We start from the raw sequence: 26,047 nt of genomic DNA on the forward strand, positions 1-26,047 counted from the left end.
ACTCCACATCAGTGTGGATAAGCTCTAAGGGACTGCTGTGCCCTAAATAGTCGTGTCCTAGTTTATGTACTGCATATCTAATCTATTGTTTTCTGCTTAGTTGTTCTGGTTATTCTGGTGAAACCTAGACAGACTAGAATAAATACAAGATTTACACTGTGGCAATAAATAGACAAGACAAATATATTATTGCTCACAACACCTGTGATGTAAGTAGCAAAGTATTATCAATGAGGAAGGGTTTGTCTTACATTCAGGTTTGTAATTGATTAATCTTGTGAGTGTAAGAGGGTCAGGTACTCCTAAATAAACTTTAAATGTTGAGAGCTTCTCAGAGGGCAGGTGAAGTGACTCACTAAAGGTCAAGGTGAGTTGGTGGCAGAAGTGCTATAACAACTTAGTACCATGCTCACTCTTTGACCATGGTGCCTTTTATTCATTTCAGTTGTGGTTTGTGTTTAGAACTAGCAAGGTTTAATATGCTCAGATGTAAACATTCCCTATTTACATCTATCAGCTAATATACTAAGGCAGTAAAACGTAAATACATACACATGCTATTAATACATTCAGGCATACTTCTGCCGTGAATCACTGAATGGAGTGATTCTCAGCGCTAATATTAACAACACTTGACTATTGCCATAGTCCCGTAGCTGATTTGGGATGAAATTTACTCATTCCATAAATCCCACATAATCGGTGTTGCTCTTGAACTCATGCTCGTTAGAGTCTACATTGAGAAAACTAAAGCCAAGATTAGCATGTGAAACAACATTTTCAGCAAACTGGTTACATCAGAATGTGGTGGAGAGCTGTCCATTCCTTAATCAACAGCACTGGCACTTTGCTATTCCTTTGCTGTATATGCCTATGCACTGTGGGCATGATTCCCTCACACAAAGAAACGAGACCCTGTACTTAATGCCGCCTGCTGCTATATTACAGGATATCTTAAGCCTACTCATGTGAACAGCCTGTACACCCTTGCAGGTATTGTTCCTCCGAATGTACATTGGGAAGTTGCTAATAGAGTGCAGAAGGCAATGCTCGAATCCAAGACATCCGCTATATGATATAACACTGACGCTGAGTTGACTGAAGTCACAACAAAGTTTTCTTGCCACTATTAAACCCCTAACATTGTTTCCCAAACAGATAAGGTTTCAGTTATGGCAAATGAGTAGAGAATGACCCTGTAGCCTTTGTGCTCCGGCTCCCATCAGTGGAGCACCTGCCACCCAATGCAGATCAGCCCTGGAGTATATGGCACTGTAGTCTGCCAGTCTAGAGATGCAGTGATAGTGGGGCTATGTTACTGGCCCCAATACCTGTGACTGTGGCAGAAACACTCAAAATATGATGAAGCATCTCCTTCAGTGCCAGCTCCTTGACCATGAATGCTCTTCCAGTGAGCTGGCAGAGTGCAATGATCAGGCAATTGCATGTGTGTGGGTGTGGCAGAAAACAGTATGAGGACACAAGAAGAAGATCCCATAGTTAACCAGCTGAGCAGTTTTATGGTGCTACCACAACTATGCCAGTTCAAGGCTGTGACCTTCACATAGCTGATGTGTTTAGTTTCCCAGGAGGATGGGTGCTGTTTGACATCTGTCAAACCATGACGTAGCATTAGCGCTACTTGTCTGAGGGTATGTCTACATTACAAAATTATGTTGGCCTAAGTTATGTTGACGTACAGCCACCGCAGTAATTAAATCGCTTTTGCACATCTACACTACGCTTCTTGTGTTGGTGGTGCGCATCCTCACCAGGAGCACTTGCACCGATTGAACTGTCAGAGTGGGGTATTGTGCAACAGCTTCTGAAAGGCAGCAACAATCAATGTCAGCAACAAGTATCTGTGCTGAAAGTGCATCGACCTAAGCGCTACATCTCTCATGGAAGTGGATTTAACTCAGCATAGGGGGTGAGTTTCATCAGCACGAGCGATGTTTTAGTGTAGACATTACAGAGTTAGGTCATCGTAAGCTCATAGACTTTAAGGTCAGAAGGGACGATTATGATCATCTAGTCCAGGGGTAGGCAACCTATGGCACGTGTGCTGAAGGCGGCACGCGAGCTGATTTTCAGTGGCACTCACACTGCCCAGGTCCTGGCCACCAGTCCGGGGAGATCTGCATTTTAATTTAATTTTAAATGAAGCTTCTTAAACATTTTAAAAACCTTATTTACTTTATACAACAATAGTTTAGTTAGACTTATAGAAAGAGACCTTCTAAAAACATTAAAATGTATTACCGGCATGCGAAACCTTAAATTAGAGTGAATAAATGAAGACTCGGCACACCAATTCTGAAAGGGTGCTGACTCCTGATCTAGTCTGACCTCCTGCACAATGCAGGCCACAGAATCTCACCCACCCACTCCTGTAAGAACCCCCTAACCTATGTCTGAGTTATTGAAGTCCTCAAATTGTGGTTTGAAGACCTCAAGCTGCAGAGAATCCTCCAGCAAGTGACCCGTGTTCCATGCTGCAAAGGAAGGCAAAAAAACTCCAGGGCCTCTGCCAATCTGCCCTGGAGAAAAAATCCTTCCCAGTGCCAAATATGGCGATCAGTTAAACCCTGAGCATGTGGGCAAGGCTCACCAGCCAGCACCCAGGAAAGAATTCTCTGTGGTAACTCTGATCCCACCCCATCTAACATCCCATCGCAGACCACTGAGCATACTTACCTGCTGATAATCAAAGATCAGTTGCCAAATTAGTTGCCAGAATTAGGCTATCCCATCATACCATCCCCTCCATAAACTTATTAAGCTTAGTCTTGAAGCCAGATATGTCTTTTGTCCCCATTACTCCCCTTGGAAGGCTGTTCCAGAACTTCACTCCTCTAATGGTTAGAAACCTTCGTCTAATTTCAAGTCTAAACTTCCTAGTGTCCAGTTTATATCCATTTGTTCTTGTGTCCGCATTGGCATTAAGCTTAAATAATTCCTCTCCCTCCCTAATATTTATCCATCTGATATATTTATAAAGAGCAGTCATATCCCCCCTCAACCTTCTTTTGGTTAGTCTAAACAAGCCAAGCTCTTTGAGTCTCCTTTCATAAGGCAGGTTTTCCATTCCTCGGATCATCCTAGTAGCCCATCTCTGAACCTGTTGCAGTTTGAATTCATCCTTCTTAAACATGGGAGCCCAGAACTACACACAGTATTCCAGATGAGGTCTTACCAGTGTCTTGTATAACGGTACTAACACCTCCTTATTTTTGCTGGAAATACCTCGCTTGATGCATCCTAAAATCGCATTAGCTTTTTTAATGGCCATATCATATTGGCGGCTCATAGTCATCCTGTGATCAATCAATACTCCAAGGTCCTTCTGCTCCTCTGTTACTTCCAGCTGATGTGTCCCCAATTTATAACTAAAATTCTTATTACTCCCTAAATGCATGACCTTGCACTTTTCACTATTAAATTTCATCCTATTACTATTACTCCAGTTTACAAGGTCATCCAGATCTTCCTGTAGGATATCCTGGTCCTTCTCTGTGTTAGCAATATCTCCCAGCGTTGTGTCATCCGCAAACTTTTATTAGCACATTCCCACTTTTTGTGCCAAGGTCAGTAATATAAAGATTAAATAAGATTGCTTCAAAACTGATTCTTGAGGAACTCTATTAGTAACCTCCTTCCAGCCTGACAGTTCACCTTTCAGTACGACCCGTTGTAATCTCCCCTTTAACCAGTTCTTTATCCACCTTTCAGTTTTCATATTGATCCCCATCTTTTCCAATTTAACTAATTCCCCATGTGGAACAGTGTCAAATGCCTTACTGAAATCAAAGTAAATTAGATCCACTGCGTTTCCTTTGTCTAAAAAATCTGTAACCTCATCTGCTCCAACTCCTCAGACAGAGACCAACACCTACAAAATCTTCACGAAGCATTCTCAAAACTACGATACCCACACAAGGAAATAAGGAAACAGATCAACAGAGCCAGACGTGTACCCAGAAGCCTCCTACTGCAAGACAAGCCCAGGAAAGAAACCAACAGAACTCCACTGGCCATCACATATAGTCCCTAACTAAAACCCCTCCAATGCATCATCAGGGATCTACAACCCATCCTGGACAATGATCCCTCACTTTCACAGACCTTAGGTGGCAGGCCAGTCCTCGCCCACAGACAACCCACCAACCTGAAGCGTATTCTCACCAGTAACTACACACCGCACCATAATAACTCTAACTCAGGAACCAGTCCATGCAACAAACCTCGATGCCAACTCTGCTCATATATCTAAACCAGCAGCACCATCACAGGACCTAACCAGGTCAGCCACACCATCACCGGTTCATTCACCTGCACGTCCGCCAATGTAATATACGCCATCATATGCCAGCAATGCCCCTCTGCTATGAACATCGGCCAAACTGGACAGTCCCTACGTAGAAGGATAAATGGACACAAATCAGATATTAGGAATGGCAATATACAAAAACCTGTAGGAGAACACTTCAGTCTCCCTGGACATACAATAGCAAATTTAAAGGTAGGCATCCTGCAGCAAAAAAAACTTCAGGACCAGACTTCAAAGAGAAACTGCTGAGCTTCAGTTCATCTGCAAATTTGACACCATCAGCTCAGGATTAAATAAAGACTGTGAATTGCTTGCCAACTACAAAAAGCAGTTTCTCCTCCCTTGGTATTCACACCTCAACTGCTAGAGGAGGGCCTCATCCTCCCTAATTGAACTAACCTCATTATCTCCAGCCTGCTTCTTGCTTGCATATATATATATATATACACACACACACACACACACCTGCCCCTGGAAATTTCCACTACATGCATCTGATGAAGTGGGTATTCACCCACGAAAGCTCATGCTCCAGTACGTCTGTTAGTCTATAAGGTGCCACAGGACTCTTTGCTGCTTTTACAGATCCAGACTAATATGGCTACCCCTCTGATACAAAAAAATCTGTTACTTTCTCAAAGAAGGAGATCAGGTTGGTTTGCATCAACCTAACTCTGTAGTGTAGACCAGGTGTGAGAGAGGTAGCAGTTTACTTTTGAACTTGATATGTATTTTTAAGGCCAAATAGGCAGCAAAAAAGGATAAGACATGAACTGAAAGTGGTTTGAAAAAAAAGAAAACTTCTTTTCTGCAATCACAGAATCATGGAATCTCATGGTTGGAAGGGACCTTAGGCTGTCATCTAGTCCAACCCCCTGCTCAAAGCAGGACCAATCCCCAACTAAATCATCCCAGCTAGGGCTTTGTCAAACCTGACCTTATAAGTTTTTAAGAGAGGAGATTCTACCACCTCCCTTGGTAACCCATTCCAGTGCCTCACCATCCTCCTAGTGAAAGTTTTTCAAAATATCCAACCTAAACCTCCCCCCACTGCAACTCGAGACCATTACTCCTTGTTCTGTCATCTGCTACCACTGAGAACAGTCTAGATCCATCCTCTTTAGAACCCCCTTTCAGGTAGTTGAAAGCAGCTATCAAATCCCCCTCTCATTCTTCCTTTCTGCAGACTAAGCAAACCCAGTTTCCTTAGCTTCTCCTCATAAGTCATGTGTTCCAGCCCCCTAATAATTTTTGTTGCCCTCCACTGGACTCTTTCCAATTTTTCCACATCCTTCTTGTAGTGTGGGGCCCAAAACTGGACACAGTACTCCAGATGAGGTCTCACCAATGCTGAATAGAGGGGAGTGATCACGTCCCTCGATCTGCTGGCAATGCCCCTATTTATACAGCCCAAAATGCACGGCGCGCCCAGAGGAACGAGGCGGGGGGGCATGGCTGGAGAAGCTGGGAGGGCACGACCGGAGGAGCGTGGTGGGCGGCAGCATGGCCGCGGCGCTCCCAGAGGAGCCAAGGAGGGGGTGGCATGGCCGGAGGAGCCAAGGGAGGGCACAGCATGGTGCGGCCGGTGAAGCCAAGGGAGCGCATGGCCGGAGGAGTTGAGGGGGAAGCATGGCCGCAGCACGCCCGGAGGAGCGTGGCCAGAGGAGCGGGGCAGGGGCACAATTTTATATTCTTGCCTCGGGCGCAAAAATTGCTAGTTACTGCTCTGCCCTTCAGTGTTGATGCTTGATGCCTCTGCCTCTCCCACTCATTAGTGGGAGCCTAGGGGCAGGTGAGCGTAGAGATGTTTGAAACCTTCTTGGCAACAAGAGCACACTGTCAACTTGTATCCAGCTTCTCGTCCACTGTGACTCCTAGGTCCTTTTCTGCAAAACTGCTTCTTAGCCATTCGGTCCCTAGTCTGTAGCAGTGCATGGGATTTTTCTGTCCTAAGTGCAGGACTCTGCTCTTGTCCTTGTTGAACTTCATCAGATTTTTTTTGTCCCAATCCTCTAATTTGTCTGGGTCCCTCTGTACCCTATCCCTACTCTCTAGTGTATCTACCACTCCTCCCAGTTTAGTGTCCTCTACAAAGTTGCTGAGGGTGCAATCCATGCCATTCTCCAGATCATTAATGAAGATACTGAACAAAACTGGCCCCAGGACCAACCCTTGGGGCACTCTCCTTGATACCAGCTGCCAACTAGACATAATGCCACTGATCACTACCCACTGAGCCTGATGATGTAGCCAGCTTTCTGTACACCTTATAGTCCATTTTTCCAGCCCATACTACTTTAACTTGCCAGCAAGAATACTGTGGGAGACCATATCAAGAGCTTTGCGCAAGGCAAGGAATAACACATCCACTGCCTTCCCCTTATCCACAGAGCCAGGTATTTCCTCCTAGAAGGCAATTAGGTTAGTCAGGCATGACTTGCCCTTTGTGAATCCATGCTGACTGTTCCTGATCACTTTCCTCTCCTCCAAGTGCTTCAGAATTGATTTCTTGAGGATCTGCTCCATGATTTTTCCAGGGATTGAGGTGATGCTGACTGGCCTGTAGTTCCCCGGATCCTCCTCCTTCCCTTTTTTAAAGATGGGCACTACATTAGCCTTTTTTAGTCATCTGGGACCTCCCCCAATCACCATGAGTTTTCAAAGATAATGGCTAATCTTTGCAATTACATCTGTCAACTCCTTTAGCACCCTCGTATGCAGCGCCTCCGGCCCCATGGATTTGTGCTCATCCAGCTTTTCTGAATAGTCCTGAACCACTTCTTTCTCCATAAAAGGCTGGTCACCTCCTCCCCATACTGTGAAATCCTGTACTGTCAGTCATTTCTCAGGTTTTCTTGGCCAGACTTGGCTTTCTACATATTTCTGCTGGCAAGCGCTATTAGATTGACAGGATGCAAAAAGCCAGGCTAGTGCTTCATAAAGAAATAGGGAGAAAAGATATAAAACCAAGTAAGAGTTTGAGCTGGACCTTATTAGGCCTTTCCATGAGAGACTGAACAAAACTGCCAAAAGGACACCCTTAAACATGAAGCCAGTGCACCATCTTAAAACATGTAGTCAGATTGGATTATCCTTCATGTGTGCTGCATGGCTACTGGATGGTCCTGCCTTGTGGTCTTGTGCTTGTAACTAATGTGCGGGCACTTTCATTTCTTTGCTAGTTCCAACTTTTTTAGGAAAACTCGGCTAAAACTATTTGCATGTTCTTTTAAATGCTAGTGACTCCTGTGTTGTGGGCTGTTTATATATCTTCTTTGCAGCACAACAGTCTAACAGCATATTAAGAGCATTCTGTGGCAACAGGGATAGAGCAATAGCTTTGGCCGCTATTGAGCATCCTGGGGTTAATCACTGACTAGCAGAGCTGTGAAAGTTCTAGCTTGTGTGTTTATTGGCTGTCAGTTATTGCTGGGACGTCATCCTCAAGGGAAACCTGCACAACACTTTCAAAAGATGAGCCTTAGACGTAACTTTGCTACACACTGAAAATCATGGACTGAATAGGCACTGGGTTTATGACTTACTGCAATTATCTATAACCCACTAAAAATCCCCCTCCCCAGTTGCTTTTTTCTCCCCTCCCTTCCTTTCAACCTATGACTGAAGGGGTGTTAATGGTCCACTTCACCTTGAACAGTCCCATTAAATGTGTGTTAATTGCTTATGCTAAACAATCTGTTCCCCCTTGTACTTAGCTGTGATGTTCTGAGTGTGTTTTCCAGACCTGAAGAAGAGCTCTGTGTAAGTTTAAAAGCTAGTCTCTTTCATCGACAGAAGTTAGTCCAATAAAAGATATTACATCACCCACCTTCTCTCTAGGCCCTCGTCCAGACTAACCCGCGGCATCGGCGGGTTAAAATCGATTGCTCGGGGATCGATATATCGCGTCTAGTCTGGACGCGGTGTATCGATCCCCGAGCGCGCTTACATCGATTCCGGAACTCCATCAATCCGAACGGAGTTCCGGAATCGACACGGAGAGCCGCGGACATCGATGGAGCGCTGTCCAGACTGGTGAGTACCTCGATTTTAGAAATTCGACTTCAGCTACGTTATTCTCGTAGCTGAAGTTGCGTATCTAAAATCGATTTTAATTCCTAGTCTGGACGTGGCCTAAATATTGGGGGAACAGATTGACTGATGCTTTGTAAATACCTTACACTTCATTCAGTCATCTTGAGTTAGTGATACCATGTTATGTTGATTTGGAGGTGATTATGATGCCATGAAGGAATAAATAGGGGCAGATGGGGGAACACAAGGCAAAGCAGTTCTGTTTCCATGCACTTATTCTTATTAATAAAAAAGGAACAGTTTTTGGAGGCGTCAGTGACTATTTAATTGAAAAAAAATCTGGATCTTGAAACATGTTTTATTTTTATGTCCCTGTGTTTTATTTATCAAAAAAAAACCACCCCTGGATAAAGTACATGATGATTTGTCTGTAGAAAATAGAATAATTCTTCTTCGAGTGATTGCTCATATCCATTCCAGTTAGGTGTGCGCGCCGTGCGTGCACGTTTGCCGGAAACTTTTTACCCTAGCAACTCCAGTGGGCCGGCAGATCGCCCCCTAGAGTGGCGCCGCTATGGCACTCGATATATACCCCTGCCGGCCCGCCCGCTCCTCAGTTCCTTCTTATCACCGTGTCGGTTGCTGGAACTGTGGAGTGCGGCTTGCTGTCCTCCACGTCCCTAGCTCTCCCTTGTACACTGTTCGTAGTTGTAGTTGTAAATAGTTTCAAAAACAGTTTAAGGTAGTATAGTAGTTAATTGTTTGTTGTATATAGTTGTAGAACTTGTTCACGGGTGGGCCGTTGCCCTTCCCAGCACCCGGCACCGGGCTCATGCCTGGTTTGCCGGGCTTCAAGCAGTGCTCGGCATGCAAGAAGCCGATGCCGACTAGCGATCCCCACGACGCGTGCCTCAAGTGCCTGGGGGAATCGCACATCATTGAGAAGTGTCGTATATGCAAGGCCTTTAAGCCTCGCACAAAGAAGGAGAGAGATCAAAGACTCCGCGCTCTCCTAATGGAAGCGGCACTGACTCCGGTACCGGCAGTGCAACCGGCCACTTCTACTCCGGCACCGGACCGCGCCGGCACCGGCAAGACTCCCCGGCACCGTCCATCCCCAGCACTGGGAGCCGATCCAAGACCCTCGATGTCTGCAACACCATCTAGGCAGGCTCGAGTGGAACGCCCGGCACCTACCTTGGCTGCGGCACCGCCTGCAGGGCTGCTGTCGACTCCGGGCCCGGAAGGTCCATCGAGTCCGGCCCCTCCTAGCTCCCCCTTGAGATCGGGGGTCGAGCTGTTAGTCCCATCTACGCCGGAGACCTTCGCCTCGGCACGGGACTTGATAGTGCTCACTGAGCCATCGCAGCCTCAAACCATGGTACCCCTGGGGCAGGTAACCTCCAGAGGCAAACCAATGCTGAGAGCGCCATCTCTGGAGTCCAGGCACCGATCGCCCCGGAGACGTGAACGCTCGCACTCTGGGCGCCGCTCGCAGTCCTGGCACCGTTCTCCTCGGCGGTACCGGTCGCACTCGTGGCGCCGACCAGCATCTGCACGGTCCTGGTCTGGCTCCTCTTACCACCGGCACCGAGACTCTAGGAGCTGTTCACTTCGGCATTCAGCTCCTCGAACGATCTCCCGGCAGCGAGCCGGTGGTAGGTCCCGATCTCGGTCAATCTCCCGGCACCGCATCGGTGGCAGGTCCCGGTCCCTAGTGCCATCCCGGCACCGCGCTGAACGCAGATCGCGGTCCTGCTTTCAGCACCGACCTCGAGGCAGATCCCGATCCGGATCCTGGCACCGACTACCACGCCATTCCCGGTCCCGATCCCGGCACCGGTACGACTCACGGTACCGATCCTCGGCACCGAGGAGATCGTCGGCGTTGGCATATAGAGAGGTCTATCAAACTGGCTCGGCGCCTCCATGGCCTTCAAGGGAACCATCTGTGTCCTCTCAGGTGGAGAGCGCCTATACGCTGGGGCAGGATAGACACGCGGCCCTGTTTCAGGACCCTCCACCTCAAGAACGAGGGCCTCAGCAGTGGGGGTTTTGGACCCCCTGGGCGTACCATCAAGTCCAGGGTCTGCAACATATCACTCCCCGCCCTGTGGCGGAACCGCAGGCCACCAGAGGCAACGGTGTCTAGACCCCCTCCTTCCCCAGAAGCAGAGGACAGGTCCAGCCATCAGGACCCAGAGCTCCCTCCAGAGACGGAGGTGCAGCCCCAGACAGAACCCCCCGTGGACGCTCTGTTGCCAGGGGTCTCCTCGTCGTCTTCCCCTGATGAGGCAGTGGCAGGTACCTCGTCCTCCAGCCGTCCCCCTCTAGATCTTAGGGCACATCAGGACCTCCTCAGGCGCGTGGCGCAGAACCTGGACATTCAAGCAGAGGAGGTCTCTGAAATCGAGGACCCGGTGGTGAGCATCCTCTCTGCCAATGCGCCCACCAGAGTGGCCCTGCCTTTCATCAAGACTATTCAGGCTAACGCCACCACTATCTGGCAGTCACCGGCCTCCATTCCTCCAACCACTCGAGGAGTGGAACGGAAGTACATGGCCCCCTCTAAGGGCTATGAATACTTACACGTTCACCCGACACCCTGCTCCCTTGTGGTCCAGTCGGTGAATGACAGGGAGCGCCATGGTCAAGAGGCCCCGGCGCCCAAGTCTAAGGAGGCGAGGCAGATGGACCTCCTGGGCCGTAAGGTCTATTCAGCGGGGGCGCTACAGCTCAGGGTCTCGAACCAGCAGGTCCTCCTTAGCCGCTACTCTTTTAACTCCTGGGTAGCGGCAGGCAAATTTGCAGAGCTGTTACCACAGGACGCGCGTCAGGAATTTATCACCATTCTTGACGAGGGCAAAAAGGTAGCGAGGACCTCGCTACAAGCCTCGTTAGATGCTGCGGACTCGGCTGCTCGGACCCTTGCCTCAGGGCTTACGATGCGCCGCATTTCCTGGCTCCAGGTCTCTGGCCTTCCGCCAGAGCTCCAGCATACTATCCAGGACCTCCCCTTCGAAGACCAGGGCCTCTTTTCTGATAAGACAGACCCCAGACTAAAGGATCTTAAAGACAATAGAGTCATCATACGGTCTTTGGGGATGCATACGCCTGCGACACAGCGCAGGCCCTTCCGGCAGCAGAACCAACAACAGCAGCGTCGGCCGTATCCTCAGTTCCGTCCGTGGCAGGACCTTAATAGGCGCCGCAGCAGGAACAATAGACGCAGACAATCGAGTGGCCAAACGGGGCAAAACCAAGGCTCCGCCAAGGCCCCACCTGGACCCAAGCCTTCATTTTGAAGGTGCGCCCGAGGGCGCAGTACCAGTTTCCCCTTCGGATCCTTCCCCGCAGTTTTCCAACCGTCTTTCATTTTTCCTCCAGGCGTGGACCCAAATAACATCGGACCGTTGGGTCTTGCGCACTGTGCAGGCCGGTTATCGCCTGCAGTTTTCATCGCCCCCCACACCCCACCCTCGTCCTTCTTCAGGGACCCCTCTCACAAGCAATTCCTCCGTCAGGAGGTACAGATGCTCCTCGTCAAGGGAACCATAGAGGAGGTTCTAGAGAGCGAGAAGGGCAAGGGGTTTTATTCCCGCTACTTTCTAACCCCCAAGTCCAAGGGGGGCCTCAGGCCTATCCTCGACCTGCGGGAACTCAACAAGTATATGGTGAAGTTGAAGTTCCGTATGGTATCCCTTGGGACCATCATCCCATCCCTGGATCCTGGAGACTGGTACACTGCCCTCGACATTCAGGATGCTTACTTCCATATCGCCATATCCCCCCAGCACAGGCGTTTCCTTCGCTTTGTGGTCGACCGCCAACATTATCAATTTGCGATCCTCCCGTTTGGCCTCTCTACGGCCCCAAGGGTGTTCACGAAATGCATGGCAGTCGTCGTCGCATACCTTCGGCGCGGCCGCATTCACGTGTTCCCCTACCTCGACGACTGGCTGGTCCGGGGCACATCGGAGCTGCAGGTCCGCAACCACGTCCGCAGGATCAGCAGCCTCTTTGCTGCCCTAGGCCTCGTGATCAACATGGACAAGTCTACTCTGCTCCCCACGCAGAGGATAGAGTTCATCGGGGCCGTTCTGGACTCTACCCTGGCCATGCTAACCTTGCCCAGGTTCCAGTCGCTATAGGCCATCATTCTGCACTTGCAGACGGCCCCGCTGACCTCTATAAGAACATGTCTGGCCCTCCTGGGACACATGGCGGTCTGTACGTTCGTGACAGCGTATGCCCGACTCCGCATGAGGCCTCTTCAATCTTGGCTCATTGCGCAGTACCGGCCGGCCAGACATTCGTTGGGCACAGTTGTCACAGTCCCCCAAGGGATACTGGACTCCCTCCGGTGGTGGCTGGACCAGTCCGTAGTCTGTGCAGGGCTCCCGTTCCATCCGCCTCAACCCTTGGCATCCCTGATGACGGACGCCTCAGATCTGGGCTGGGGGACGAACAGCGGCGCTCGGAGAACTCAGGGCCTGTGGACCCCTCAGGAGCTGGACCTCCACATCAACATACGGGAGTTGAGAGCGGTCCATCTTGCTTGTCAAGCGTTCGTCCATCACCTTCAAGGTCGTTGTGTCGCGGTGTTCACCGACAACACGATGACCATGTTCTACATCAACAAGCAGGGCGGCACCAGGTCCTCTCCCCTATGTCACAAGGCGATGCGACTCTGGGAATTTTGTATAGCCCATGCCATTCACCTTTCCGCCTCCTATCTCCCGGGAGTACGAAACACTCTAGCGGATTGACTGAGCAGGTCTTTCTGCTCGCACGAGTGGTCCCTCTGCCCAGACGTCGCCCTCTCACTCTTCCAGAGGTGGGGTCGTCCCAGGATGGACCTCTTCGCGTCCATGGAGAACAGGAAATGTCAGACATTCTGCTCCTTTCAGGGTCAGGAGCCCGAGTTGATAGCGGATGCCTTCCTGATCCCATGGGCGACCCATCTGTTTTACGCGTTCCCTCCCTTTCCGCTGGTACACAGGGTCCTCCTCAAGGTGCGCAGAGACAGAGCTCGCGTGATTCTGATAGCTCCAGCATGGGCCAGGCAACATTGGTACCCAATGTTGCTGGACCTCTCAGTACCCAACCCAGTTGCCCTGCCCCTTCATCTGGACCTGATCACCCAGGACCACGGCAGGCTCTGTCACCCAGACCTTCGGTCTCTGCACCTTACGGCATGGCTCCTGCGTGGTTGACCGGCTCCGAGTTATGCTGCTCTACCCCGGTTCGGGAGGTTCTCCTGGGCAGTAGGAAGCCTTCCACCAGGGCTACTTACTCGGCTAAGTGGAAGCGTTTTTCCTGTTGGTGTTCGGTGAAAGGGTTTCTCCCTACGGAGGTTCCCATCACCGCTATTCTGGACTACATCTGGTCCCTTAAGGCTCAGGGTCTGGCGTTATCTTCCCTTCGTGTTCACCTAGCGGCTATCTCCACGTTTCATCTCGGAGGGGACGGACGTTCCGTCTTCTCCCACCCTATGGTGGCGAGGTTCCTGAAGCGGCTGGAACGTCTCTATCCGCAGGTCCGTCCTCCTGCCCCTTCATGGGATCTCAACCTGGTCCTAACTCGGCTCATGGGCCCTCCATTTGAGCCGTTAGTGACTTGCTCCCTGCTCTACCTCTCATGGAAGACCGCCTTCCTAGTGGCCATCACCTCAGCTAGGCGGGTGTCGGAACTACGGGCCCTCACAGTAGATCCCCCGTATACGGTCTTCCATAAAGACAAGGTGCAGCTGAGACCACACCCTGCCTTTCTACCCAAGGTGGTCTCAGCTTTTCACCTTAACCAGGAGATCTTCCTCCCCATCTTTTTCCCAAAGCTCCATTCGTCCCGCAGGGAGCAACAACTCCACTCGCTAGATGTCCGTCGGGCGCTAGTGTTTTATGTGAACAGGACCAAACCGTTCCGCAAGTCCCCCCAACTATTCGTGGCGGTAGCGGATCGGGTCAAGGGACTACCGATTTCCTCACAGAGGATATCTTCCTGGGTTACCTCCTGTATCAGGACCTGTTATGACCTGGCCCACATTCCTGCAGGCTGGGTGACTGCACACTCCACCAGGGCTCAGGCGTCATCGTTGGCTTTCCTTGCCCACGTGCCGATCCAAGACATTTGTAGGGCGGCGACTTGGTCATCGGTCCACACATTCGCTTCCCATTACGCCCTGGTCCAGCAGTCCAGGGATGACGCGGCCTTTGGCTCTGCAGTGCTCCATGCCGCGACTTCTCACTCCGACCCCACCGCCTAGGTAAGGCTTGGGATTCACCTAACTGGAATGGATATGAGCAATCACTCGAATAAGAAAAGACGGTTACTCACCTTTGTAACTGTTGTTCTTCGAGATGTGTTGCTCATATCCATTCCACACCCGCCCTCCTTCCCCACTGTCGGAGTAGCCGGCAAGAAGGAACTGAGGAGCGGGCGGGCCGGCAGGGGTATATATCGAGTGCCATAGCGGTGCCACTCTAGGGAGCGACCTGCCGGCCCACTGGAGTTGCTAGGGTAAAAAGTTTCCGGCAAACGTGCACGCACGGTGCGCACACCTAACTGGAATGGATATGAGCAACACATCTCTAAGAACAACAGTTACAAAGGTGAGTAACTGTCTTTTTTACAATTCCAGTTTGTTGTAATACAAGGTGAAATCTAAAAGCTGCTGTGCCCTGAAATTTGTGGAATTTCAATGCTTACACTTAATGCCTTGTGATTTATTTTAGGTTTGTGCGACAGACAAGATCTTGGAATTTGATAGAGACTTTCGGATTAAGCACTACGCAGGAGACGTTATGTGAGTGTTTCCTTTGTGTATTAGAAGGTGCACCTTCTATTTGTTCTTGTCCAGCTTTAACCTACATTGTGTTCTTGTTTGTATGTGATAAATTCAACAGATTTAAAATAAAATTCAGTGTCACACTTGTTCTTGCTACATGGTATACTGTCTTCTTGGAAGTTAGCGAATATGGAGAGTGGAGGAAGAAAAATGAAGTGTCCCAAGAGAAGCTTAGGTCTTGTCTACACATGAAAGTTGTGCTGACCTAAGAAATCTGTTCAGTGCCATATCAATTTAGATTAAATGGATAAAGAATAAATTTAAGATTAATTTAATTAAAATAGGGCACCCTTAAACTGAAACAAGAGTGTTCACACAAGGAGCGTGCATCAAGCTAACTAAATCTCCTTAAGGGTTTTTCTAGAGTTAACATTTTTTACCAAAGTAGCTATTTTGGAATAATTATTTTTGGATGTGGATTAAATTAAATTGGACAAAGGCACTCTTATTCCAGTATAAGAGTGGTGACATGGAAAGTTACTCCAGAATAGCTTTTCTGGCATATTTCTTGGTGTAGACAAACCCTAAAAGAATCATTAAATCAGTCCAACTTTCTTTTATTGCCAGTACCTGAAGCATGTTAATAGTGGAACAATTGGGGACTTTTTATGAAGGTGACAAATCCAGGCTTTATGGAGTCCATTAAGTGAAGGTGGATTTCTTGTGGAGTCTCTGTTGAATATAGCGTTATTGATAGATACAGCTGACAGGGGTTGGTCCTGCTTTGAGCAGAGGGTTGGAGTAGATGACCTCCTTAGGTTTCTCCCAACCCTAAGCGTCTATAATTCTGAAACAGCCAAATTTCTCTGGTAGCTTAGGGAAAAAGAACAAGGTGATACCTCTGTGATTGAAACTTTTGCACTGCTAATGACTGAGAGCTTGCAAATCTAAGAGGACAGAAGTGAATTGTGAAAGCACTTGCAGACAGTACTAGAGCCCACAGTTTGTTTGCTTGAAATAATTCTTATTGTTTCTCATCTGTAGATTTAAAAGTGGATTCTCAAATTAGGGAAGCATTATTCCCATTTTAAAGAAGGAGAAACTTAGGCACATAAAAGAAGTGATTTTACCCAAAAGGTTATACAGCAAGTTAATGGCAGATCTGCAAATGAGCTTGTCCCTTGTCTCCCAGTCCCATCCATTGACCAGGTTTCTTCCCTTGAATGTGATTCCATGTTGGTGCACTTAGGCTTTTTCTAACAAATACCCAGAAGCTGGCCGTAGTGATATTTGACCTCTGTGCAACTGACTATTTTTCTCTTTCATAGATATTCAGTCACAGGATTTATTGACAAAAACAAGGACACTTTATTCCAAGACTTCAAACGCCTAATGTATAACAGGTAGGAACAAAGGTTTGATCAGCAACTTGTTTTGTATGCTATTTTATATTATGCCAAAATATTTTGTTGTAGTCTAGTTCATGGATTTTTAAGACTAGAAGGACATTTATGATCATCTAGTATGACATCATGAATACCCAGACTAGAGAATTTCACTCAGTAACTTCTGCATAAAGCCCATAATTTTTGGATGAGCTAGAATGTAACTTTTCTAGGCTGACAGCCAATCATGATTTAAAGGTTTCAAGTGATTGAAAATCCACCAGATTGCCAGGTAAACTGTTTCAATGGTTAATTACCCTCACTATAAACAAATTGCACCTCATTTCTAGTCTGAATTTGTCTAATTTCAGCAACTAACCGTTAGATCTTCTTATAGACTCATAGACTCTAGGACTAGAAGGGACCTCGAGAGGTCATCGCGTCCAGTCCCCTGCCCTCATGGCAGGACCAAATACTGTCTAGACCATCCCTAATAGACATTTATCTAACCTGCTCTTAAATATCTCCAGAGATGGAGATTCCACAACTTCCCTGGGCAATCTATTCCAGTGTTTAACTACCCTGACAGTTAGGAACTTTTTCCTAATGTCCAACCTAAATCTCCCTTGCTGCAGTTTAAGCCCATTGCTTCTTGTTCTATCATTGGAGGCTAAGGTGAACAAGTGTTCTCCCTCCTCCTGATGACACCCTTTTAGATACCTGAAAACTGCTATCATGTCCCCTCTCAGTCTTCTTTTTTCCAAACTAAACAAACCCAATTCTTTCAGCCTTCCTTCATAGGTCATGTTCTCAAGACCTTTAATCATTCTTGTTGCTCTTCTCTGGACCCTCTCCAATTTCTCCACATCTTTCTTGAAATGCGGTGCCCAGAACTGGGCACAATACTCCAGTTGAGGCCTAACCAGCGCAGAGTAAAGCGGAAGAATGACTTCTCGTGTCTTGTTTACAACACACCTGTTAATGCATCCCAGAATCACGTTTGCTTTTTTTTGCAACAGTATCACACACTGTTGACTCATATTAAGCTTGTGGTCCACTATGACCCCTAGATCTCTTTCTGCCATACTCTTTCCTAGACAGTCTCTTCCCATTCTGTATGTGTGAAACTGATTGTTCCTTCTTAAGTGGAGCACTTTGCATTTATCTTTATTGAATTTCATCCGGTTTACCTCAGACCATTTCTCCAATTTGTCCAGATCATTTTGAATTTTGACCCTGTCCTCCAAAGCAGTTGCAATCCCTCCCAGTTTGGTATTGTCTGCAAACTTAATAAGCCTACTTTCTATGCCAACATCTAAATCGTTGATGAAGATATTGAACAGAGCCGGTCCCAAAACAGACCCCTGCGGAACTCCACTTGTTATACCTTTCCAGCAGGATTGGGAGCCATTAATAACTACTCTCTGAGTACAGTTATCCAGCCAGTTATGCACCCACCTTATAGTAGCCCCATCTAAATTGTACTTTCCTAGTTTATCTATAAGAATATCATGCGAGACTGTATCAAATGCCTTACTAAAGTCTAGGTATATCACATCCACCGCTTCTCCCTTATCCACAAGGCTCGTTATCCTATCAAAGAATGCTATCAGATTAGTTTGACACGATTTGTTCTTTACAAATCCATGCTGGCTGTTCCCTATTACCTTACCACCTTCCAAGTGTTTGCAGATGATTTCTTTAATTACTTGCTCCATTATCTTCCCTGGCACAGAAGTTAAACTAACTGGTCTGTAGTTTCCTGGGTTGTTTTTATTTCCCTTTTTATAGATGGGCACTATATTTGCCCTTTTCCAGTCTTCTGGAATCTCCCCCGTCTCCCATGATTTCCCAAAGATAATAGCTAGAGGCTCAGATACCTCCTCTATTAATTCCTTGAGTATTCTAGGATGCACTTCATCAGGCCCTGGTGACTTGCAGGCATCTAACTTTTCTAAGTGATTTTTTACTTGCTCTTTTTTTATTTTATCTTCTAAACCTACCCTCTTCCCGTAAGCATTCACTATATTAGACATTCCTTCAGACTTCTCAGTGAAGACCGAAACAAAGAAGTCATTAAGCATCTCTGCCATTTCCAAGTCTCCCGTTACTGTTTCCCCCTCCTCACTGAGCAGTGAGCCTATCCTGTCCTTGGTCTTTCTCTTGCTTCTAATGTATTGATAAAAAGTCGTCTTGTTTCCCTTTATTCCCATAGCTAGTTTGAGCTCATTTTGTGCCTTTGCCTTTCTAATCTTGCCTCTGCATTCCTGTGTTATTTGCCTATATTCATCCTTTGTAATCTGACCTAGTTTCCATTTTTTATATGACGCCTTTTTATTTTGTAGGTCACGCAAGATCTCGTGGTTAAGCCAAGGTGGTCTTTTGCCACATTTTCTATCTTTCCTAACCATCGGAATAGCTTGCTTTTGGGCCCTTAATAGTGTCCCTTTGAAAAACTGCCAACTCTCCTCAGTTATTTTTCCCCTCAGTCTTGATTCCCATGGGACCTTACCTATCAGCTCTCTGAGCTTACCAAAATCCTCCTTCCTGAAATCCATTGTCTATATTTTGCTGTACTCCCTTCTACCCTTCCTTAGAATTGCAAACTCTATGATTTCATGATCACTATCACCCAAGCTTCCTTCTACTTTCAAATTCTCAACGAGTTCCTCCCTATTTGTTAAAATCAAGTCTAGAACAGCTTCCCCCCTGGTAGCTTTTTCAACTTTCTGAAATAAAAAGTTGTCTGCAATGCAGTCCAGGAACTTATTGGATAGTCTGTGCTCCGCGGTGTTATTTTCCCAACATATATCTGGATAGTTGAAGTCCCCCATCACCACCAAATCTTGGGCTTTGGATGATTTTGCCTATGTCTGTTGGATTAAGGAGCCCTTTACAGTAGGAAATCTTTCCCTCATGTAGACCCCGATCAAAGTACCTCTTGACCATCTTTTGGATGAACTGTCTATATTGAGTTTCTTTAGTGTCTTGCTGTAAGGCAGGTTTTCTAGAGCTCACATCATTCTTGTAACTCTTTTCTGATCCTTTTTCCAATTTGTGAGCCTCCATTTTGAAGCATGGGCACCAACAGAGTATGCTAGTAATGGTCTCGCTAATGTTTTCTACAGCAGTAATAGCTCCTCCTTACTGTCAGTATCCCCTCTGCCTGTACATCAAAGGGTCACATTAGCTACCTCAACTGCCATGCTACAGTAGGAGTTCATGTTCAGTTGATTATCCACCATGATTCTAAGCCCCTTCCAGAGTTGCTGCTTTCCAGGATCCAGTCCCCCAGCCCATCTATTCAGCTGTATTAAAATGCATTCTTGAACCCAACTTACCATGCAATCCAGGTCACTCTGTACAGTGGACACGTTCTCATCCTTTATCATTTCTCCAGTATATATGTCCTTTGCTAACATGCCAGAAATGATTTAGTATTTTCTTTTGAATCATTGATAAATATTGAATAGCATTTAGCCAAAAACAGACCCTGGTGGGACTCTACGGGAAGCAGCCCCATTGATGAAGGATTCCACATTTATAATTTTTCTGGCATCTGCCAGTTAGTTTTATTTAATGTCAGTTTTTAATCAGAATGTCATATACATATCAACACAGTTACCTTAGTCAGCCAAGCTTGTAATCTTATCCAGCCATGATACCAAGTTAGTTTCACAAGATCTGTTTTCCATAAAACCATGTTGATGTGCATCAGTTATGCTGCCGTTCTTTACTGAGTGCATCCCATATCATTTGCCTTCCGGTGATTTTGCCCTTAGTCGAAGTCAGGCTAACCAACCTGTGGTTACCTGGGTCATCCCATTTGCCTGTTTTAAATACTGATACATTAGCTTTTTTTCCAGTCCCCTGCAACTTCCTCAATATTCCAAGATTTGTCAAATAACAAAAGTTGCTCAGAGAGCTCGTCTGCCAATTTCTTAAAGATGTGTGGAACAATATTGTCAGACATACAGATGACATAATCTGTTGAGGAAGAATCAACATGGTTTTAGTAAAGGGAAATCATGCCTCATCAATCTACTAGAATTCTTTGAGGGGGTCAACAAGCATGTGGACCAAGGGGATCCAGTGGATATAGTGTACTTAGATTTTCAGAAAGCCTTTGACAAGGTCCCTCACCAAAGGCTCTTATACAAAGTAAGCTGCCACGGGATAAGACGGAAGGTTCTCTCATGGATTGGTAACTGGTTAAAAGATAGGAAACAAAGGGTAGGAATAAATGGTCAGTTTTCAGAATGGAGAGAGGTAAATAGTAGTGTCCCCCAGGGGTCTGTTCTGGGACCAGTCCTATTCAATATATTTATAAATGATTTGGAAAAATGGGTAAACAGTGAGGTGGCAAAATTTGCAGATGATGCAAAATTATTAAAGATAGTTAAGACCCAGGCAGACTGTGAAGAGCTACAAAAAGATCTCTCAAAACTGGGTAACTGGGCAACAAAATGGCAGATGGAATTTAATGCATATAAAATGATGAGGTCTAAATTAACTATTACCACTCAAGAAAGAGATCTTGGAGTCATTGTGGATAGATCTCTGAAAACATCCACTCAATGCACAGCTGCAGTCAAAAAAGCGAATAGAATGCTGGGAATAATTAAGAAAGGGATAAATAATAGGACAGAAAATATCATGTTGCATCTATATAAATACGTGGTATGCCAACATCTTGAATACTCTGTGCTGATGTGTTCGCCCCATTTCGAAAAAGATATATTGAAGTTTGAAAAGGTTCAGAAAAGGGCAACAAAAATGATTAAGGGTATGGAACGGCTTCTGTATAAAGAGAGATTAATAAGACTGGGACTTTTCGGTTTGGAAAAGAGACAGGTAAGGGGAGATATGATTGAAGTCGATATAGTCATGACTGGTGTAGAGAAAGTAGATAAGGAAGTGTTGTTTACTACTTCTCATAACACAAGAACTAGAGGTCACCAATGAAATTAATAGGCAGCAGGTTTAAAACAAACACAAGGAAGTATTTCTTCACACAACGCACAGTCAACCTGTGGAACTCCTTGCCAGAGGATGTTGTGAAGGCCAAGACCATAATGGGGTTCAAAAAAGAAGTAAATAAATTCATGGAGGATTGGTCCATCAGTGGCAATTAACCAGGATGCGCAGGAATCGTGTCCCTAGCCTCTGTTTGCCAGAAGCTGGGAATGAGCGACAGGGGATGGATCACTTGATGATTACCTGTTCTGTTCATTCCCTCTGGGGCACCTGGCGTTGTCCACTGTTGGAAGACAGGATACTGGGCTAGATGGACCTTTGATCTGACCCAGTAGCGCCATACTTATGTTCTAAGTTATCAGATCTTGCAAATTTAAAATATTTAATTTTCGTCGATGCTATAAATAAATTATAAATTTATGGAGATATCCTATCTTCTGGAACTGGAAGGGACCTTGAAAGGTCATTGAGTTCAGCCCCCTGCCTTCACTAGCAGGACCAAGTACTGATTTTTGCCCCAGATCCCTAAGTGGCCCCCTCAAGGATTTAACTCTCAATCCTGGGTTTAGCAGGTCAATGTTCAAACCACTGAGCTATTCCACCTGGTTTTAACACCCTGCCTATTTATTGTTAGACTAGAAAGCATTTCATTATCACTGTAAGACATGACTCCACCTTCTAGCTTCTTTCCAAACACAGGACAGAAATATTAATGAGCACTTCTGTTTTTTCTACCTCATTATTAACAACTCTATCGTTCTTATCTAATAATGGACCTATACTACTGTTTGGATTTTTTTTGTTCCTGATTTTTTAAATATAATTTCTTACTGTCCTTGGCCCTACTAGCCACAGATTTTTTTAATTGGTACGTTTCCTTCCTTTATTGATATGCATTTTATAATTAATTATTTATAGTCATTGCTCTCAGCTTCTCCTTTTCTGATTTTATGAGTATTTTAATAGGATTTTTTAACTGAAGAAGCCTTTCATGTCTGGAATTGGGTGTTTTCAGCACCTAAGTCAGCAGTTGTCTAAGAATACTTTATTTTTGCTCAACTATTTTTTTTTCTACCCACAGTTTTTCTTGTTTTCAAGCTCTGAGAGATTTTATTTTATATTATATTTGACACTATTTTATAGTGTCAAATATACATCACTGGTTTGGGCTGTATTCTGTTGGCACATGAATGTAACCAATCATTCCATATAAGCAACAACTGATTTTTACTTAATCTTTATCCATCAGAAAGAGGTTATAATATAGATGGGTGTAATACTCCTTGTGCTAGAGAATTACCTATAATTCTTAAAAACTCCTTTACTAGTGACAGCATGAGACCTGCAGCATGTGTCCCTCTGACTGAAATCCCTCAGGATAATGCTGCTTTTCTTTCTACATGTTATAGATGTATATTTTAAGGAATTGTTCATCCTGTTCTCTGTCCTATTCATCTATTATAGACCCCAGACCAATACTCCATGTTGTGACTTATGAGTTGATACTGTACATTGATTCATATGCATTCTAGGTCTCTCACTTCTGAAGTGTCTTTCTCTGAAGATAAGGGCTTCCCTTTTCTGCCCACTCTGTTCTTCACAAATAGGTTGTTTATAATGATTTTTAACTTACTGATCATGTGACTCCTCTGACATTTCAGTAATACCAATTATGTCAATTTTTTCCCATAAACAAGCATTTCTAATTTCTCATAGCATCAATATATAGACGGTTAAAGAATTGTTTTCTATTTGCGTCCCTTAGCTTCTTGATTCTTTATATTCATGATACCTTAAGTATGACTTGTTTGTAATAGTTACTCTTTAATAGTTACTCTTTAATAGCTTCTCCTTTTGTTGCTAGTTTAATGCCCAGCCAACTAGTCAAGCTAATCTGTCACCAGGAGTGTTGCTTCTCCTGCTGGAATGGAGGCTTTCCAAACTGAACAACTTCATCTCCCCAAAGAAGGGGGCCCAATGTTCCACGAACCCAAACTCTCCACTTTATTCCACTTACGCAGCAACAGTTTACATCCATTATCTTCTGTTTATCTTGTCTTCCTTATGAGGCAGAAAATCTCTCTCCACGACAACCACTTGTACTTTCCTCTCCCACAGCTCCCTTCTGTAGTGCCCCCAATGGATCGGCTATGGATCAGTCTTATTAAAGGCATGAATTAAACTGTGACTTTCTTTGTACCCTATATTTCTGATTGAGTAATGTAGGTTAAAGTTTAAAATTGGTTTGGATTGGTTTTGGCTTTATTTTTAATAAAAGTATCACTTGTGCAGGATATATTAGTTTGGAATAAAATACTATGCATCTTAAAGGGAGGGGTGGATTATGTGGTGTTTCATATTAATTTCTTAGGCTACTGATCTTAATTGTGGGCCCTCTTTTATGCACATATTTATGCTGGGCTAGACTAATGACTATTAAGAGGAAATCTCTCAAAACCACTTTCTGTTCTACCATTATCTAGCTAGGAGAATTTGTGCTTGCCATACTACCAGTGTATTCAGTAATAACCTTGTACCATAAATTAATTAACTAATAAACAGTAGAGTTTTGTAGCACCAAACTGATATATTGGCTTAGCCAATCTGTCAGAAGAACTGGGATCGCCATCAGTCTCTGACCGAGAAATTGTCTAATTTAGAGCACAGTAAAATTAGTTACTGCCACTGACACCTTGTTCGAATCTTCATATGTAAACAAACTGCTTCCTCTAACTCTGGCCTTGTAGCTCCAATCCTGTGTTGAAGATGATGTGGCCTGAAGGTAAATTGAGTATCACAGAAGTGACCAAGCGACCCTTGACTGCTGCTACCCTTTTTAAGAACTCCATGATTGCACTAGTAGACAACCTGGCATCTAAGGTAATGATCTGACTGTCTCAAAATCAGTTCTGATTGTGGATTATAGAGATGTGGATTCTTTCTGGAGTGTGTCTATGCACTTCCTGGTTTAGAGTTCCAAGTTTATCTGCCGTTATTTTTGCCTCAAGTTGCAGTCCCGTTATTGAGGACACCAGTCATAAGTAGTTCTTATTAAACTACGCAAATACTCCTTCCCTCTAGCAAAGCTCTTGGAGTTTGTGGAGTGTGATGCTGAGACGTAGCCTCTTTTTTAAATTTCTTTCAATACAAGGCGTGACTTGTGTGGAAGCAAAGTGGGAAAAGGGGAGGTGATTCTTACTCAAGGCCGGCTCCAGCGTTTTTGCTGCCTCAAACAGCAAAAAGAAAAAAAGCTGTGATCGGCCCCGGTTCTTCTATGGCAATTCGGCGGCAGGTCTTTCCCTCCGAGAGGAACCCGCCACCAAAGAGCTGGACGTGCCGCCCCCTTACAGGGGCCGTCCCAGGCATCTGCTTGCTGCGTTGTTGCCTGGAGCCGGCCCAGTTGTTACATGAAATGTAGTTGGATTGAAAAATGCAGCCCTAGGTAGAGACATTTAAGGCTAGTGGCGGAAGTCAGAATGAGGACACTGCAGTGCAGCACACTTGAGCAGCAGGATAATGTTGAGTTGTGTGGTTAAGAGAGCATTTAGAATTTATAGTTGTCTGGCAATTACTGATACCAGATTTAAGGTCTATTGATAGGAATAGTGAAGGGTGACTGTTCTCAAATAAGGGGACACGTGACCTTGGAAGCTGCTAAAATATATTAACACTCTTAGAATAATGGAAGATGGAATCTAACTTTTAGGTTATCCTTTGAAATCCATCCCAAGTCAAAATTCATTAGCTTTTGAAGGCTAAAGTATGGTGCCCAGAATTGGACACGGTACTCAGCCGAGGCCTCACCAATACTGAATAGAGCAGTTACCTCCTGTGTCTTATGTACGACACTCCTGTTAATACACCCCAGAATAGTACCCTTTTTCTCAACTGCATCACATGGTTCACTCATATTCAATTTATGATCCGCTGTAACCCCAAGATCCTTTTCAGCAGTACTTCTGAGTATCTCGTTATTCCCATTTTGTAGTTATGCATTTGACTTTTCCTTCCTAAGTGAAGTACTTTGCACTTTATTGAATTTCATCTTGTTGCATTCAGACCAATTCTCTAATTTGTCAAGGTTGTTTTGAATTCTAATCCTGTCCTCCAAAGTACTTACAACCCCTCCCAGCTTGTTGGCTGCAAATTTTATAAGCACACTCTCCACTGCATTATCCAGGTCATTAATACAAATATTGAATAGTACTGGACCCAGGACTGCCCTCCATGGGACACCACTAGATACCCTTTCCTGGTTTGACAGTGAAACATTGATAACTACTCTTTGAGTGTGGATTTTCAACTAGCTATAATTTATAGTAATGTCATCAGACCACATTTCACTTGTTTGAGAATGTTGTGGGCCTTACTAAAATGAGGTTTGCAAACCTTTCATTTTAATCCTACTAAGATCATATTAGGCTAGTTTTTAGGAGTGTCTCTGTGGCTTTATTAGCCTTTGAAACACATGATAGCCCCACTCCCCACCAATAAAAATGATTAGTTACACAACTAGAATGCAACAATTAAAAT

At 45.5% G+C, this 26,047-nt stretch overlaps 1 protein-coding gene across 1 annotated transcript in view; it reads left to right on the forward strand.

The window, feature by feature from the left end:
- The window catches only part of MYO1D (myosin ID), a 341,939-nt gene that overhangs the window by 103,258 nt on the left and 212,634 nt on the right, over window positions 1-26,047 (forward strand). The window contains exons 12-14 of the mRNA XM_030541463.1: window positions 15,100-15,170; window positions 16,481-16,555; window positions 24,262-24,394. Of these exons, the coding sequence (XP_030397323.1) occupies window positions 15,100-15,170; window positions 16,481-16,555; window positions 24,262-24,394 (279 nt within the window). The remainder of the gene's footprint in view (window positions 1-15,099; window positions 15,171-16,480; window positions 16,556-24,261; window positions 24,395-26,047) is intronic.

The sequence above is a fragment of the Gopherus evgoodei genome, chromosome 23 (assembly GCF_007399415.2).
Source record: "Gopherus evgoodei ecotype Sinaloan lineage chromosome 23, rGopEvg1_v1.p, whole genome shotgun sequence".
In the NCBI taxonomy this organism is placed as follows: Eukaryota; Metazoa; Chordata; order Testudines; family Testudinidae; genus Gopherus; species Gopherus evgoodei.